Raw genomic sequence first — 18,674 nt, forward strand, 5'->3', positions numbered from 1 at the left:
GGAGGGCATATTCTGTCTCCTCCTCCAGCTCATTCAGCTTTGGTACAAGACACATGTTGATAGATTTGCTCATATTCAGCAGAGAGCTACCACCAAGAAGGCTGGGACTGGAACAGATATCCTTCTGAGGTAATTCTGTTTGCTCAGGCTAAAGAAGAAATGGCTTAGTGGGATTTATTACTTTTCCAGTACCTAGGAGGTGGTTACAGAGAAGGTGGACCCAGTCTTGTTACAAAGGTGTACAGCAGAACAATGAGAGACTACAATTAAATTGAAACAGAGATGGTTCTGTCTAAATGGAAAGAAAAAGCTCAATATGAGGATAATTAAGCAATAAATGAGATTATTCAGAGATTCTGTGGAATCTTCATCCTTAGAGGTTATTCAAGAGCTGACTGTACAGAGCCCTAAGCAACCTTCTAATTCCGTGCTGAATTCAGCCTCCTGAGACCTCTTCCAGCCTAAGCAAGTCTGTGATTCTGTGATCCAGGTCACTACAACTCTCAGAGACTCTCTTTTGTGTACTGCAGTCAGGAGGAACTTACAACAAATCCATTTCTCCAAGAGTTAACTTATTCATCTCTTACCCTATGGTCTGGAATTCTCTCTTCCAGCTGTAATGGATAAAATACAGATTCTTACAGAGGGAAATTCCCTACTACCAACACAACTTTTCAATCTCTATTAAATACCTACCCAATTCAAAGAGTGATATGGAAATTCACAGCTGGATTGAAAAAAAAAATTGTCCTCACATGCTATTAATCTCTTTGCATACAGTTCTTATACAGTGAAAGATATGAAGAAAAAAGAGAAACAACCATTTTGCATATGGAGACCTTCTCCTATGTCTGAAAATTCTCTACTAAATTCTCCTTACTACAGTTAGCTTTCTGATTCCAAAATTTCTTGCACAGGCAGAAAAAAACGTTAATTTGTAACATGGTAATTTTCCATTCCAAAACTGTAGGTTAGATTTAACATGGTATTTTTAAAAGGCAGAAATAAAAGTATGTTAAAACTATGGAAAGATAAATATATCCCTTTCAAGACAAAATGCTATTTACAGGTAGAAGTAAACAAAGTACATGAAATTTGAGTAATGTGAAACTTAGAATCAAATGAGTCCAATTCTCTTTATGCTCCCGTTGTAAAAAGTAACAGACCAAGACCTTTGAAAACCTCCAGCTTTTATGAGCCTAAACCACAAGACTTGACAAGCTTAAATTCCCCTATCAGCAAAATATATTGTGATGTGCTCCTGGGAGAGGCTATAATCAAATGTGTGTTCAGTTATTAGACTTCCCAAATTAGACAGCAAATTAAAAGCCATCCCACAATAACACCCTGAAATCACTTTAAGTCATTTCAGTCATCTAATGAGTTCCAAAATCTGTTACTCTTACTTTAAAGTATGTTTGTTCATTATCAGCTATTTCTTCAAACTGGAGACAAAGCAGTTCTACAGCATTTATGGTTTGGAAAAAGTACAAAGCAAGTATTTTCTTTGAATTATCTAACATAACTGAGATGATAAATAAGAGTTACCATTAAAAAACCTCAGTCTTCACACAAAATTATCTCAAAATAATGGCCAAAATCACTTAAGACAGCTGTAATAAATGTGTCATAGAAACTGAGACACATTTTGACTCCTCAGAGACTTGTACAGTGTTATTCTTGTACACATAGGGGATTATTACTTTTGTAAAGGTAGGGGATACCTTTAAGTCCAAAGAATTAGCATTGGTAGATATTTAACAGCATAACAGGTGAGCAGACAAAATCAAAACAATCTTGTAGTGAAGAAGTGAGACTGTTAACATCTTCTCCCTCCTCCCCTCAAAACTGTAAAAAGTTTTATTCACATTTAGCATAAAGAACAACATTCATATAATTAAAATTATATCCACATATTATTAAAATATTTAATCAAGATTAGGTTAAAAAGCCCTATGCTAACAAATTTCATTTAAAAGCCAGATATCACAATTAGTTCATTTACTTGGTAATAAGCCACCAACAATTAAATTGTAATGGCTTTCCAATTCTCAAAGACACCATACTTAGTTACCTGGTCTAAAAGATCTTCGACCTTTTTTTGCCATCCATCCCTTGCTGCATTTTTTTCACGTTCTTTCAGCTGTAACAACTGAGTCATGGCTGCCTTCTTGTCCTCTTCATGCTGCAGCCTCAGCTCTTCACGAAGCTTATTACATTCCTGTCTAAAAACAAAGGACAAATAACCAAAATGCAGTGGGACCTTGTGCAAGAGGTACAAAAGAATTACAATCTCAGTAATAATTGGAAAATCTTAAATAACAGAAACATTTGCTTTACATTTCATTTGATAGTACATTTGCATATAATATATAGTTCATTTATTATTAAAGAATTAAAAAAAAATACTTGCCGAAGATTTTCAGTCCATTTTATTTCCAAGTCACGTGCCATTCTGTCAACTTTGAACTTTTCCTCCTCTCTCATGGCAGCAATCATTGCCTCATGCTGTTGTCTCTCCTGATCTAGTTCTCCCTGCAAGTACAAACTTTACAATAGAGACTGATCAGCAGCAAAAGTGTATTTCAAACATTAAATGAGAGTATTTATAATAAAAATATCAATTACAATTGGCTCAGAAATTTGAGCTACAACTTCTTCAGTGTGAAATTTCTAGTTATGCACAATTAATGCTTATACATTCCTGATATTTCTTATTTCTGAAAAAGAAGTCTGTATTCCTATAAAAAGCAATTTTCCACTAAGTCATTCTGCAATCTTTTCAAATACCATTAATGTTGAATCACAAAATAATTTATGCTGTAAAAAACCTCAAAAGGTCAACAAGTCCCATTCACTGAAGGACTTACTTTTCATATTAGAGCAGGTGGCTTAGGTATTTCGTAAAGAATGCTTTGAATTATTTTTTTTTTAATTTTTAAAGCATCATATATCCAGTATTTGAATTTCAAAGTGTGAGCTATCTGTTTGTGATACAAAGTTCATTTCTGTTTCTCAATGGGACAAGTCTGCTAGAAACAAGGTTTCACAGTCTGAACACAGAGGAACACCTTTAAAATTCCCATCAATTTCTGCTGAAATTTTACCATAACAGAATAGGTACCACCTAGAAATACTACTTACATGAATGTTGTTCAGCAGTGCTTGCTTCGTTCATGAAGCAAACATAGCCCCCTAAATTGAATGATTAATTTTTAAAATGAGACCTTTTCTGCAGCATTTTGATAAACTTTAAAATCTGTTAAGATAAATTTTATTGCCAGTAACCTACTATATATGAATATTTAAATGTTTTAATAGGTGAAGAGAACAATACTGGTTAATAATAACATTTAGAGACATTATAAAAAAATACAGAGAAAGTTATAAACTATAATATTGTGTACCTCTAATGACTGTAGCTGAAAGAAATAGAAAAAATATACCAATAAGCTGTTTCAGGCTGGTTTTGTTAAGAAAATATGAAAACATGTTCAGTGAAAAAAAAAGTATAATATTTGCTGCGCTATGTCAATTCTTCTGTGATCTTGTAAATGTACATTCTTTACTGAGGAAGCAAAAAGGAAATGTTTGCCCAGTATTGCAGTCAATAAGGTATTGACAGACTGACAGTTGTAATTCCATCTAAGCCAATTAAAATGACAATATATTTGTGCCTAGGCAAATTAATTGCTTAATGGTATAAAATGGTCACATTTCTAGGCGACAGTCTGCTATCCTTACAGATATCCTAGCATATTTCTAGAAATTATTCTCAAGTCTTTACTGAATTTCCAAATTCGAGCCTGAAATGAAGACTGTGTCCATTTTCCAAGGAAAACATGGCATATATGTATTCAAATAAGTCATCAAAAAGATTTCTGTGAATTTCAGAGTTAGTAAGCTCCAGACCTTGTTTTGCACCATGACATGAACTGTCTGGAATTGCAAGTGTTAACTCATATCCTTTCATGAAATTCTATTAAAGCCCTGAACATATTTTGTATGGACCTGTTTTGGCAGCTACAACTTACATTAACCATACAAAGATATGCCTGCAGCACTACCTGTTAAATACTAAAAATGTTCTGAAAACAAAAAATACCCACCCCGAAAAAACCAACCAATAAAATAAAAATAAGAAACCCCCAAGCCCCAAAAGAACCTATTCTAGTTTCCATTTTTAAAATTTTCTTATCAAAATAGAAATCTCTCCTTAATGAAGCCATATGAGGCTCCTTCTGTCATAGGCACCCCATAACACTTCTAGACATTTTAAAAACAAGACCAAAATCACCCTAACTGTGTTTTGCACAATTTATTCTCCAACAGCCTGGTTACCTCAACACTATACAGTGAGTCTGTGGTCTCTCGCAGTCTTGCTCTAGTTAATTCTAGTTCTTTCTGGAGTATTTCCTGAGCTTCTTGAAGACTGGAGATGTGTCCTTCTGCAGTCCCAAGGCCTTGCTCACTTTTTCGTACTAGGTCTTGCAGACGACACACCTGTGGCATTACAAAAAAACTGTAATTTCCACAATTATTACTAATTGCAGCCAAGCCATCCTGGTGTTTTTCAGCGATTCCTAATTCTGACCTAGACAAATTTTCAGTTGCACTACCTGTTCTCCTTTAATATCACTTAATGCTTCTGTATTTAAAAACAAATTCCTGTAATATTATAAAAGCAAAGACTCAATTAGAGGATTTTTACAAGTAAAAAAAAAATATATCCAATGTGTTTGATGCATGTTGCAAGGAAAGGAGCTACATAAAAGATCTGAAAATGCCTCTTAGTTTACTGTAAGAAAGCATGTTTTAAGCAAATTAATGAGAGATATTTCAAAATACATAAACTCTAATCTAATAAATAAATTAACCTGTGCTAAGGTTTAAGTTTCTGTTTTCAGATTGCTACCCGTCTAGCCTGTTTAAAACTTAAACTAAGCAACTGTACATATAATGTAATAATCTCCTTAACCTCTATGTAACAATACTCTTTTTTTCTGCCTGTTTGTGCTTCAGCTTCCCACCTGTTAAATGATGATACTACACTTCTTTGCTTCAAATAAAAATATGAGAGATTGAACACTGTTCACCAGCCACAGGAAAGAAAAAGATTTTAAGTATGTAGGTTGGAAAAACAGAAAAATGGGAGGCAGAGAGGAACAAAGAACAGCAGTTAATTGGAAGTGCGTTTTCTGCTGAAGCAACGGTCTACGTGACTGCCTTTGTAGGTTGAGATAAATTCATTCACAATGGGACAAGTGTCACAAGAAAATACTAACTTTTGGATTACAGGCATGCACAGGTAAGAACTGTAACCACTCTTCCTGTTTGTTAGAATAATTACATACAAATACTGTTTATAATACACACAGAGACACCACCTCTCTCTCCCAGAACTCTCTCCCTCTGTCAACAACCTGTCAAGTGTTTAAAAAGTGGAACTCCTCCTTTTCTTCTCAGAATGGAATCCAAAATTTCTTTGGCATGAGAGATCTCAGTGAAAAACTCCTGTAAAGCTGAGCACTTGTCTCTGTGCTCCTTTGAGTTATACTCAAACAACCAGTAATTCCCTACAGAGCACTGCTACCTGAAGGTAGCAGTGCTACTACCTACATGACAAACTGTCCCCAAACTGTATTGATATCCTGATAGTGTACTGCTGTCTATGTATCTGATAGTGGCATCATATGAATATCAATCCTGTAGATCTAAAGGATATGGGAGCAGGCAGGAAAGCCACTCATAGGGCTTAAGATATATTCTGCTGCTGACAAAGCAGTGATGGAGGCTGTTTAAAATGATCCTTAATAACATCATCAGAAATCCTTTGCATGGAGACAGCAAATCCTTAGATGACTGTGCCAAGTGATACAAACATATCAACATTCTAAAAAGGCTTGGCTGGTCTACAGTGAAAGGAAACACATCTACAGAGTGAACAGCCAGTCTCATCCTGAGACATGCATAAGAAAGCTACTATTCTGACTTAACCCAAACTCCCGAAAAAATCTCTGGCAAGTATTCAAGATTACACTGCTCTTAAGTAGCTTAGTACTAGGAGCAAGCCTAATGAGGCTTGAATCTTCCCCTTGTCCTTTAGCTAAGGATTGCCACCAGAAAGTCTGTGAAAAAGAAAAGATGGCATGGGCTCAAAAGCAGCTTTCTCAGCAGGGAAGCTAGAACTGAGCTGGCATCCACAGAAAGTAAAGAATACAAGCCTACTGTGTTAAATGACTTCTGCAACTTAAAGCAAACAAAAAAAAAAGTAAGCAACAGTAGCAATGTAAGCAATGTAAGCCTAAGCTAATGATGTGTCAGACACATCTCAGGGAAGCTTCTTCTAGGTCAGTGAAGGCATTGAGAAACTGCTGTTAGCTGTCAATAGAGATCTAAGGCCAAACTGTGGTTGCAACTGAAGCACTTCTTTCATGTGCTCAAGATAAACATAGTAATGAAATAAAACATTTGTCCTCTGTACTATATGGAGTGGATTTACAGACCAACCCCAATTTATTGCCTGTATGTTTTCTCTCATTTTTTCACTATGCACAAGAGACGGTATTGCATTTATCCTGGCAAAGGATTGTATATAATCTTGAATATTGGACAGCAGCTGGACCTAGCTCCCTATTTTAGTCTTCTGTTCCTTAGCTTTGCCTCTGTTTGGCTAACTTTCATGCTGATGGAATTTTCCAAGCCTGAATTTGACAGCAGTTGGATAATAGAAACTCATTCTTAAAACATTTCAAGTTATTTACTTCAAGGAAGGAGAAAGGTTATTGCTCATGAAGCCAAGACACATTGATAAAGAATAGCTAAATTTAAGCCTACAGTGCTAGATGATGATAGAATGACAATAGTGCTCTACTCAGATCTAATCCAGAAACAATGAAAGTTAGCATACAACAGAGAAGTTAAATCTAAAAATAAATAACTAAACTTCCTGTAATTTTGAACTGAAAAATAAAGCTGTGTAAGATTTTGTTAAGATGCATAACAAATTCATCATATTTTCATCAATTTGAATGCAGGGTTAGAAGAGAAAGAGCAGTTTCAGCTTAAACTTGCACCTTCCCTAAGCTCTGAAACAAAGATACTGGCAACCCTAAGGAGGAAGAACCCTCCTGTTTAAAGAGCTACTCACAACTGACTGATCAGCAGAGCTGCTGAACTCTAAAGGCAGGAGGTCCAGCTACTCTGGCAGTGTATAATCTCTGGCATATCCTTCTATCTGGTAGGTCCTACTCTGAAAGTATATGTTAACACATATTTTCAGAATATATACCTTAATATATAATAATCAAATACATTATGAAATTATTAATATAGTAATGTATCAATAGATTATTAATACAGTAATATATAATATATTAACAAATAAAATCTATACTTTTGGAAGGGCAAACTTCCAAATTTAGTATATTAAAACATGCAGGATTTTTCTTAAGCTAGTTTAGTATTTGTCCAATTTCCAAGTCACCAGAATGAGACACCTGCTCTCTCCAAATGTTGTACAGCATAAAAAGCAGTAATGAAAAATGTTGCTGTAAAAAAACACCTAAATTCATGTTTAAGTCTCAAAGCACACACTAAAATAATGCATAGGGCTTGCTGAACAATAAAGCTGAAGAAATATGTTCTTGAAACAAGGCAAAAGTTCCCGAGAAAAATGGTCTGATGTTTTTGATATCAGTAGAATGTACTTCTAGTTTCAAAATATTGTATTGTGAAAAGGTGGTGATTTCCAACTAAAACAAATTAAAACTCTCTTGAGATATGATACATTTAACATCAGTTGCATATATCATGACATAGCAAATAATTTGAGTCTTACTAAAAGTATTTCCTATCATCTTTTGATGAAAATACATGAAGACTATTTGCAAGTCAGGAAACTGATCAGAATTTATGATATGTTAACCATAACCAAGTAAGAGTTCACATGCAGTTAAATTTCCCTCTCTCCTGACGTATTTTGTGTAGAGGTCTGTGTACCTAATGAGAAGATAAAAATAATTAAAAATAAAGAGCTGTTTACATCAGCGGTTTACATCTCTCTTGCTTTGTTTATTTTGTAAAGGACAATAAAATCATTGCTCAGAAGCAGTCAACTAACTTGCTATGTTTTAAGAATACTCCATTCTAAACAGAAGTAAGGCATTAAACATTCAACAGCATAGTCCTAGACCTGTCCTGGAGTCTAAGATCACTATTGATGAGATGTGGTAGTGAAACAAGCAATTTAGTCCTTGCCTCCTGATTGGCAGAAGTCAGCTTCGTCGTCAGCTCTTCCTTCACGTTTTCCAGCTGCTGTCGGAGCTGATTCTTATCATCCTCCAAATGCAGTTTCTCCTTCTCAAACTGCTGCTCCAACTCCTTCAGAAACAGGAAGGATGGAAGAAATATTAAATACTTGCCATAGAGTCATTGCGAAGTACAGATCTACCACACGGAAATGATTCTAACTGGCATAAATACTTGTGATCTCATCCCTCTCCTTAAACTGTTAAAGCATGAATATTTATTTCTTTTTACAACAGATGTAATTTTCCAGTTTATTTTATAATTTAACATCCTTAAATCACAAAATAAAGACTAACAGGACTTTCGCCTCAATTACTTCTCAGTAATCAAAAGCTTTAAAAATATATCTACTTTCACAGTTTTTCAGTCTGAGTTGAAAGAAGAATTTTTCATTTTCTATAAAATTACGCTGCTATATCTGCATGTCTTTCAGCCTTTACCCATCCATTTCCTACAAATAATCCCCACAGGAATGAAAAAATCTTAAAATCCAGATTGAGCTCTGTGAAGTTTTTTAGAACGTTACAATTAATGAAAAAAAAGCCCCACACCATATATCTACTGCATTTGTGTAGAACCAAACTATTTTTCAAGTTTAACTATATGGAAAGAAACAAGCAAAACCCCTGTTTTCATCAGCCTTTATGGTATAATAACCAAATATCAAAATAACTGCTGGATTAATTATATTTCTCTTACATGAGCCTATGTTGTGTGTGTGTATATATACACACATAAATGTTAGAAACTTTCACAGTTTTAAGTAAAATTATAAATTTATACTACAGACTTTACATTCAGAATACATTTTCAGAACAGTTTCTTTCACAAAATACTTCCAAGGAAACAGGTTAAAATTGATAATTTTATTATATATTTCAGTGAAATGTACTATACAGCTCATAATACTGCAAAGTTTAAGTGAAGAAAATTAAGGTTTCCAAGCAAGGTGCTCCAGAGTCACCACCATACAAGGCTTCATGGTTTTCTATGGAGCTAGAGGCTCTTTAATTGACTCCTTCCTAGGGGCTCAGCTGAAATGCAAGGCTTAGTATCAATTAAGTGCCTCTGTGCAGACCTGGGCTCAGGTTTCCTAAAAAACAGTATTATCTCAGAAATAGCCATGAAAATACATACACCAGAGCCAGCCTGAAACAAAAGGTACAGTATTGGTAAAATTAGGGGAAACAGGGAGAAAGAACTATAGTATTAAAGAGGAAAAACAGTCACTAAAAGATACAAAAGTCTAAGGAAACCCAAGGCTTTCTGCTGCAAGACAGCAATGTAGTGTCAATCCAGCCAACTCCAAGAAGCAACAGAAGCCAAGCCTTCCTCATCCAAACCCAAAGATACCTCAAGTGTTAACAGGGGGCGGAAAGCACATTAAGCAGTTTGTTAGTTCTAGCACTGCTTTAGGGTATGTGGCAGGCAATAAATGATTCCTGTGTACATTGCCTGCATGATCTCTTCATTCATGGTAGAAGTTGGTCAGAGTGACAGAACAGAGGGTTACACTGTCACAAACTCATTACTAAACAAGGTAAAACTCAACAAGCGCCTGCCTTCTTCACTGGGTCCACATGAGTCAACACGTGGGATAAATGCTCCTTGCTCAGTGAAACTTGATCAATTTGTCTTGTTCATGCTGAAATCTGCTGCCTGCAAAACCCCACTGGTGCTATTTAGACCCTATTCTGATAACAGAGCAATTATTTCTCTGATGATACTTGTCAGTACAGCTGTGTGCTACTGCAAAATTATTAGCAACTCTATTTCCATAATCCTCCTGATGCCATTTTTACAGCTCATTTTATAGATGGAAATACTGAAGCAAAAAGAAATATATGAGCTATTTTTTGAGTCCTACTCTAATTCTGCTGAATTCTCTTCTGTTCCCCAGATGCATTTCCCAGGCTTCCAATCCCAATGAATCCTCATGTCCTCTATCCCAAGGCTCCTGGTACCATGCTTGCTCCTCATCATACAAAATTCAACTCTGCTCCACATTTAAGCTTGCCTGTTGTATTTCATGGATTACTTGATCACCACAGCATGTGCTTAGTGAGACAGGTTTGACAGAGGAGACAGTGAAATCTGATTAGATTTAACATCAGTGAAATCGGATTAAGACTGACTGAGATCTCGATCCCAACATCTCTTCATAGCTAGTTTTTCCTTGTTAAAATAATGTCATATTTCTCACACTTAGAGAGATGTTCCCTATTTAAACTAGTTTAGTAATTTAAGAGAAAAAGTTTGTGATCTCCTTTTATTTTATTCTCCACATTATTTTAGTAACAAACAAAACAAAAGAAAAAGAATCCCACATCTTACTGAAATAAAAGAAAAACATACAAGAAACTCTAAGAGACATTGTCTTAATAACAGGCATGTTTAAAGTTTTAAAGAAAGTAAACCTGAAAGATCAGATTTATATATGTCTGAGAGCTACTTCAATTACTGGGTGACAAGAAATATTTCAGATTTATTAAAAATTGACCTAAGAAACAACATAGTAGTAGAAAAATTTACAAAAACAAACCAAATTTATCTGAGATGCACATCACTAACTACAACCATGGTTCTTGGTATGTTTCCTGTGAATATATCATAAGAAATATAACAAAGCCTCAAATTAAACACTTAATCCTGTATTTCCTGTGCAAGGCAAAATTTGTCTGTAACACATACAATCAGACTAGGAAATAATAATTTAAAAATGGGCCTCATCCTGAGAAAATAAAGATTTTGAAACAAAAAAAGCCTTTCAGTTTCAGGATTCCAGTCAAAGGTAAATGAATAGTTGCTGGAGAGTGAGCTGCTGTACAGTACATAATTTTATGTTGCATGCTTAGAACAGCTGTTATAATCTGAGTACACTTAGAGCTTAATAAAATATCAGTCCTAATAAAATATCTTTCTGTACTTCTGAACTGTCAATGAAAATTTTAAATAAATGTTATAATAACATAATCTTTCATCACCTTCAGAAGAATGGATCTTGATATACCAGTCCTTTGAATATGGGTCACAAATCCCAGGAAAACAAAACCATTATACTTGAAAATACATTTGTATAAATGGAGAATTTATCTTCTGTATGCAGACAAATGACAGTACAAGGGCTTTTTTTTTCCCAAGATATTTGTTATTTTTCTAAACACTAAGCAGTTTCTTCAGAGGCTTGCAGGTAATTCCAAATTAAGTTTGCCATAAAACAAAACCATGCAGTACAAGATGCAAACTGTAACAGTTCCTTTTTGCTTGATTACTAAGAAAATAAGAACATACCATCTGCAGTTTCTTCTTATCCTTATTAGCATTACTGTGTGCAGCCTCAATTGCAGTATGGTGTTTCCATGCCAATTCTTCCAAGGTCTTGGAATGAGCCTCCTTTAACTGTGCAGCCTCTCCTTCCAACCTTGCTTGTAATTTTACCAGCTCCTTCTCATAATATTCACGTTGTGTTTCTCTTGCTTCATTTACTTTCTATAAAGTACAGGAAAAGAAATCTATTCAATGGTAAAAAAATCTGAACAGTAAGAAATAAAAAAACAATACAAAAACATTACTGATGACATAAATCTGCAAAAAATTAACTTCCATATAAAACAAATTGAGCAAACACTAAGCACTGACTACGTGATTCAGTAACCAAAAAGGTAGTTTTAAAAAATCCATGCAAAACAATACATACTTATTAAAAACCTATTTTTTCCTCTATTTAATCTGGGAAAACAACGATTGGGTATCAAGCCTATGCAGAATTTCTGTTTAGTATTTTCAAACATGTTCAATGCATTTTCAGCAAATGGCTTTTTAAACTGTTCCTTAATCATTTCACATTTGTCCTTCCTTAGACAGTTTAGATACTAGGCATATACACACAAGGTCATAAATCAAATGAAATTGTTAGAAGACTGTCCAAAGCAGTCTGACTGCATTGGACAATCTTCTAACAAAGAAGCATTTCATCTGCCTTCCTTTTAATCTCACTTCACACTCTACATTAGTCATTCTTTGTTGCTACATGAGATATACTTGAAACATACTGGTCCTAGTCTGGTCATATCAAACAAAAATTAAAGCATAATATTTTCTCATCTGAGAATCCTAGTGTTTTTTGTTTTATTCAACTAAAGCCAATAAGCTGTTTAACCTTCTCCAATGCCAGAATTTGCTGCCTTTGTCGCTCATCCAGACTCTGTGTTTTGCTTTGTAATAAATTTCTTTCCTCTTCCAGCTGGGACAATTTTTCCTTTAATCTAGACTTTTCTGATTCCAAGTCTCTGATTGTAACTTCTTGAGTCATTTGAGTAGCTTGAAGCATTCCAATGTGACCTAAAAACAAAACAGCTCTTTAAAACCTCATAGCATTGGTTTCATGCAATTGAAGTGCACATTTACATTCCAGTGATAGCACCACTCTAGTGGAAGCTTGCATATGGATCTCCCTTGTCTTCACTGCAGTACTTATCTTCCTCTCCACTTCTTACTTGTTTAGTTTTATTGTAAAATGCCCAACAACAGCAGAGCACTTGGTGCTGGGGCGCCTTTCGTTTCAATTTTCCTCGCTCAAAGTTGCACGTTGACTCCCAAAGGAAAGCAGAAGTAGGCAATTGTAAGAACACTGAAGAACTGATCCCACCTAAACCTGCATATTTCTATCCTAGAATTAGAATAAGATTGACAACAGAAAGCAGAACACTGATGTCTAAAGATAAACATGTCATTGTTTTATCAAACTCATAATTTCGCTGGCAGACTAGATACATAGTTTTATCTGCTGTACATAGTTTTATCTGCTGTAAAACTTAGGAAATTACACTTTATTTTGCTCATGGGATATGACTAAAAGATATAACAAAACTCTCTCTATAGTAAATAGTGAAGTATGATCTAAATCCTTGCAGGTTGGAGGCTTCCTTTTAATTTATGTGTATTTTTGGAAAAAAAACCAAACAAAAGAAGTACCATTTCAAACTACAAAATATAATCATCTGTTCTTCACATAACCAGCTGACAAAGGTTTATGACTTCAGAAATTTCTGTCTGTTCTTCTTGACTTATATATTATTGTAGGTAACTGACTAAAGGAGTGAAATTTCTGTTATTTTGGGAGTGAATAGAAGACTGTTTAGAAAAAAGAGGATGCTTCTAGTTTGGTCCAACTGAAAGATGAGAGGTATTATTTACTCTGAATAATTTTCTACTGTTTTTTGTAGTCCCAGTTTCTAGAAAAGACTGTTGTTCCCCTTCTCATTTTATTATAAATTTCAAAAATGACAGGTTGAATGAGAGTTCAGTTTTAAATTTAAAAGCAATGCTTTGTTATAAGTCAAAAAGGAATAGCTATGAAAGTGGAGTATATGCTTTTTCTCACACGACAAAATCACTGAGCCTCATGATTTATTTCCATTTGTTATAAAAAGCAAGATGTGCCAAAAAGGAAACTGTTTATTGCCTGTGGACACAGATGTGAAGGGAAGAGCTATGAGATATATAATGAAATTTGGAAATTAAAAATGCCTCAAAATTAATAGTAATTGCATTAAAAATGCACACTTCTAATTGTACTAAGCCCTGGAAAATTCTAGAACTTTTTTTGACATTTTTGTTTGTAAAACTGAAAACTGAAGACTTAGGACAATGGGTATGCTTAGGTTCTGTAACATTTTTTAAAAATCCTTATTTCAAAAGTTCAGCCATTTAAGAAAGTTATTTTCAACCTCAAAATTTTATAATCTAGCAATAATAATAATAAAAAAATGAGAATTTTCATTTTTTCATACAAGTATGTCCTACATATTTCATTGTAAGCACAGACACTGATCTAGAGCTCTTGTCCTAGCAATACCAACACAGAAGACAGCTTTCCCATTCCTCATGCTCTCAAAAAAGGTATGAAATGCAGCAATTTCCTTAAAAGTTGGGAATCTCAGGATAAATGGAAGAAGAGTATTTTAAATGCACCAAAGAGACTCAACAGAGTCTCTAAAAATTGCAATATGATGAGTAAACATTCTTTATGGTAATTAAGTATGAGAATTCAGTTTTTTTGAGGAAGGATTTTTGATCGTGTGAGCTGAAAATCAAGGAGATGGCAGTGGGCCAGCGTCAGAAACCATTTCCAAACAGGCTGGCACCCAAGTACCCCACATGGCAATGGCTTGGTGGCACCACTGCAAACAGGGATCCTGGATCTTGTTGCACAGTGAGGCTCTAAAACAAAGAGGTACCACTGACAGCACCACTGAGCTTGGCAACAGCACGGACACACTGGGACTTCTGGTAAAGCTGAAAAGCCCAGTGCCAAAGGACACCAGGGCTGGCCTTAATCACAGGCTAGCTGACTCCATGCCATCAGTAACACAGAAAAACAGCCTGGGTATTTATTTCCACTACATTTGGAGTGGCCTGGTGAAACCCTCACATGCTTCTGCCTAAGGAATGAAGCAGCAACAGCTTTAGAGTGTATGAGAACAGGGCTCTCATACAGTCATAAATTTTTCTATGACCTGCCTCACAAAACACCTTTTGGAGGGTCAGACGCCCATTTTACGTTCTCTCAGCAGCAAGCCTATTCCTTTTAGCTGTTTGATCTAATAGGATCTTGCAGTCTTGGGCTCCTGCTGGTCGCTATATTCCTCCAACATATGGCCTAGACTACTCCTGGGCTTGTGCTAATTTGTGTGGAAAACAATCAAGAATCGCTATAATTAGTCCAATTCAACAAAGCCAAAGATAAGCCAGGGGCCCCTTTTTAAGCCCTAGAACCCTACCTATTGTATAATTGTCCAAGTTCAAGTACTGGGGCCCATGCCTACTACTGAGCACACAAGGGAGAAAATGCCAAAGAGGGAAAAGAAACCTGCATGCGTACAGTCAGGTCTTAAGCTATTTTTTGTGCCTTTCCACATGACAGCAACTACAAAGGAGCAACGAAAGCAGCTATAGAGAAAACTTTAAAGAATTTATTATTCAATAAGCTGCAAATCTTCTGACAGTAGGTATAAAGGAAAGTACCACAGCATCAGCAAAAAGAAAAGACCACTGAAAAAAGGTGGAAGAACAGGAAGCATGTCTCAATTATTATGTGGAGAATAGATGCAGAGCAGAATTGTTCTGTATAAGTGCAGTTCCAAGGCCTGTAAGATATGTACATGCCATACAAAGTACAGCACTTGGACAAACGAGTACACAAAAAAGGAAATTTAGGTACAATGCATGTGAGAAGAAAAAACTTTAAAAACCCTCAAAACTCATTGGAAAATTCTATGGAAAGCATTAAACAGTCTTTAGGCACTCTAAAGCTGCATGAGGTTGACAGAAAAAGAAAAGGCTAGAATAAAAGGATGAAGTTTGTTTCCAGATTAAGTTACTGACATACATACTGGCTTTGAGAACAAGATCAGTGGCCTGCTGCTGTAAGCGCTCTCTAGCAGCTGCAAGCTCGCTTTCCACTTCTTTGTGTTTGCTTAACAATGACATCTCCTCCTCCTTCACATCATCTAGCTGTTTTTGAAGAACCTAGAGGAAACACATAATACTTGTTACCATCATATACAATCATGTCAATTTAAATGAACATTAGGTTAAAAGGTAAAGAAGAGACCTTTCAGCAAACAAGTTTTATTCACACAAAAGCTGAAACATTGCAATATTATTCCCATACTCATTGTCTATTATATGTAATGCTTCAAACATACTTTTTGAAGAACAAGATAATGGGTACATGGCATGACAGTATGTGACACTATTCAAAAAGGTAAGTGAAAAAAAAATCCTATAAAATAGTCCACAGAGCCTGGGGGTCTACTTTAGAAACCTGGTTGCTGGCATCTGAGAGTTTTTCATATTTAAGAATACACTATGTGTTCACAGCAGTTTAGTGCCCTTCATTGCAACTCTGGGTGTTTACTACTGACTCAAATTAAGCTACGTGTGGAGATACATAAAATGAGAGCCAGGCAATTACTTCTATCAAACATTCCTGGGGGTCACTGTTGGTACCAGCACTTTTTAACACGTTTCTCAGCTGCACGGGCAGTGGTATTGGGTGCATCCTCAGCAAGCTCGCTGACAACACCAAGCTGTGTGGTGTGGTGCAGTCAACTTGCTGGAGAGAAGGGAAGGGGTGTCATCCTGAGAGACCTTGGCAGGCTTGAGAGGTGGGACTGGGCAAACCTCATAGAGTTCAACAACACCAAGAGCGAGGTCCTGCACATGGGTTGGGGCAATCCCAAGCACAAGTACAGGCTGAGTGGAGACTAGACCTGGGGAGAAGGACTCTGGAACGAAAAGTTCAATATGACTTATCAATGTGCACTCACAGCCCAGATGTGGTGCATCTTGGGATGCATCAAAAGCAGCATGGCCAGCAGGTCACAGGAGGTGATTCTGTCCCTCTACTCTTCTCTTTTTAGACCCCACCTGCACTACTGTGTGTCCAGGTGTGGCAGCCCCAACACAAGAAAGACAAGAACCTTTCGGAAAAAGTCCAGAGGAGGCCACTAAATCAATCACAGGGCTGAATCGCTGGATCTCCTATCGAGACAGGCTGAAAGAATGTTCAGCCTAGAGAAGAGAAGGTTCTTGGGGAGACCTTTGAGCAGCCTTCCAGTATCTAAAGAAGGCCTAAAAGAGCTGGAAAAGGACTTTTGACAAAGACATGTAGTGATAAGACAGGGACGAGTTGCCTTAAATTGAAGGAGCATAGGTTTAGATTAGATAGTATGAAGAAATTATCTTTGAGGGTGGTGAGGCACTGGAACAGGTTGCCCACAGAGGTTGCGGTCCTGCCATACCTGGAGGTGTTCAAGGCTGGATGAGACTCTAAGAAAGCTGATCTAGTGCAAGGCAGCCCATGGCAGAGGATTTGGTGCTAGATGATCTTTACTGTCTCTTCCAAGGCAAACTATTCTATAGTTCTATGATTCTTTTCTTATGCCTTAAATCAGATGTACTGATTCACAACAGCATATCTTGGAGAGTGTAATGTGTTTCAGCCATGCAGGAGGGAAAAGGAAATATTGTTCTGGTTCAAAAGAAAATATAGATTTCTTATAATTCAAGTTACTGAAACAGTAAAGAGTCATCTCAGAAACTGAAGCAGAAGAGAGAATTGGGGAAAACACTGTACAGGATGAATAATGAAACAGACACCAGATCCATCCACAATGATCAGAGTAGGGCCTGACTTTAAAATCTGTTGCAGATACTGCACTAGACTCTTCCTCTTCTTTGGGAACAAAACTACTTTACTGCAGGAATGATCAACATGCAACCGGTTTCACCTTCACCACAGCTTTCCATAAGCTCACCTCCTAAAGCCCCTTGCAGAAGAGGCAGAGACGCGTGATGAACTGACTGCAAGCCCCCTTTACTATCCCCCTGTATCAATGTAGGGGAAGTGGTTAGAGAACTTGAGAGCTGGGAATAAAGTTAACTCTCTAGAGCTGGGAATAAAGTTAAGCCCAGGAAATATGAAGGGGTGGGGTAAAAGTGCTCTTTAAAGATTTGGTTTAACTTCTCATTATCCTACTTTGATTTGATTGGTAACAAATTTGGTAATAAATTGGTGATAAACCCTACTTCCCAAGTCAAGTCTGTTTAGCCCATGATGGTAACTGATGAGTGATCTCTCCCTCTTCTTATCTCAACTCAGAAGTCTTTCATTACAGCCTCTCTCCTCTGCTCAGCAGAGGAGAAGAGTAGTAGAGCAGCTTTGGGGAGCACTTGGCATGCAGCCAGGATCAACTCAACACACTAAATAAAACTGTGCTGGAGTTTAACCAAGTAAGCAGTTAAGTATGGCACAGCCACTTGCTCACTACTGCCAAAGTGGGACAGAGAAGGGAATTGGAAGGGTAAAAGTGGGAAAATTTGTGGGTTGAGATGAAGACTGTTTGATAGATAAAACAAAAGCCACACACACACAAGCAATTAAAACAAGGAATTCATTCACCACTTCCCATGAGCAGGCAGGCATTCAGCTGTCCTCAGGAAAGCAGGGCTCCATCTGGCATAATGCTGACTTGGGGAGGCAAACACCACCACTCCTTCCTCCTTCCCTCAGGTTTATATGCTGAGCATTATGTCATATAACATGGAATATCCCTGTGTTCAGCTGTCCTGGCTGTGCTCCATTCCAGTTCCTTGTACATCCCCAGCCTCCTCATTGGAAGGGTAGGGTGAAAAGCCAAAACAACCTTGATTTGCTGTAAGCACAGCTCAGCAATAACTAAACCATTCCTGAATTACCAACACTGTTTCCAATATGTTTGGATTTGTTTCCAACAAATCCAAAACATGGCATCCCACAAGCTCCTATAGAGAAAATTAACCCTACCTGAGCCAAACCC

At 36.6% G+C, this 18,674-nt stretch overlaps 1 protein-coding gene across 2 annotated transcripts in view; it reads right to left on the bottom strand.

Moving 5' to 3' along the window:
• The window catches only part of FAM184A (family with sequence similarity 184 member A), a 48,206-nt gene that overhangs the window by 28,467 nt on the left and 1,065 nt on the right, over nt 1–18,674 (bottom strand). For both annotated transcript variants that reach the window (XM_031066667.1, XM_031066666.1), the window contains exons 2-8: nt 15,705–15,840; nt 12,470–12,651; nt 11,602–11,799; nt 8,260–8,382; nt 4,342–4,503; nt 2,414–2,535; nt 2,075–2,225 (exon numbers count right to left, since the gene is read on the bottom strand). In XM_031066667.1, the coding sequence (XP_030922527.1) occupies nt 2,075–2,225; nt 2,414–2,535; nt 4,342–4,503; nt 8,260–8,382; nt 11,602–11,799; nt 12,470–12,651; nt 15,705–15,840 (1,074 nt within the window). The remainder of the gene's footprint in view (nt 1–2,074; nt 2,226–2,413; nt 2,536–4,341; nt 4,504–8,259; nt 8,383–11,601; nt 11,800–12,469; nt 12,652–15,704; nt 15,841–18,674) is intronic.

The sequence above is a fragment of the Geospiza fortis genome, unplaced genomic scaffold, assembly GCF_000277835.1.
Source record: "Geospiza fortis unplaced genomic scaffold, GeoFor_1.0 scaffold98, whole genome shotgun sequence".
Lineage (NCBI taxonomy): Eukaryota > Metazoa > Chordata > Aves > Passeriformes > Thraupidae > Geospiza > Geospiza fortis.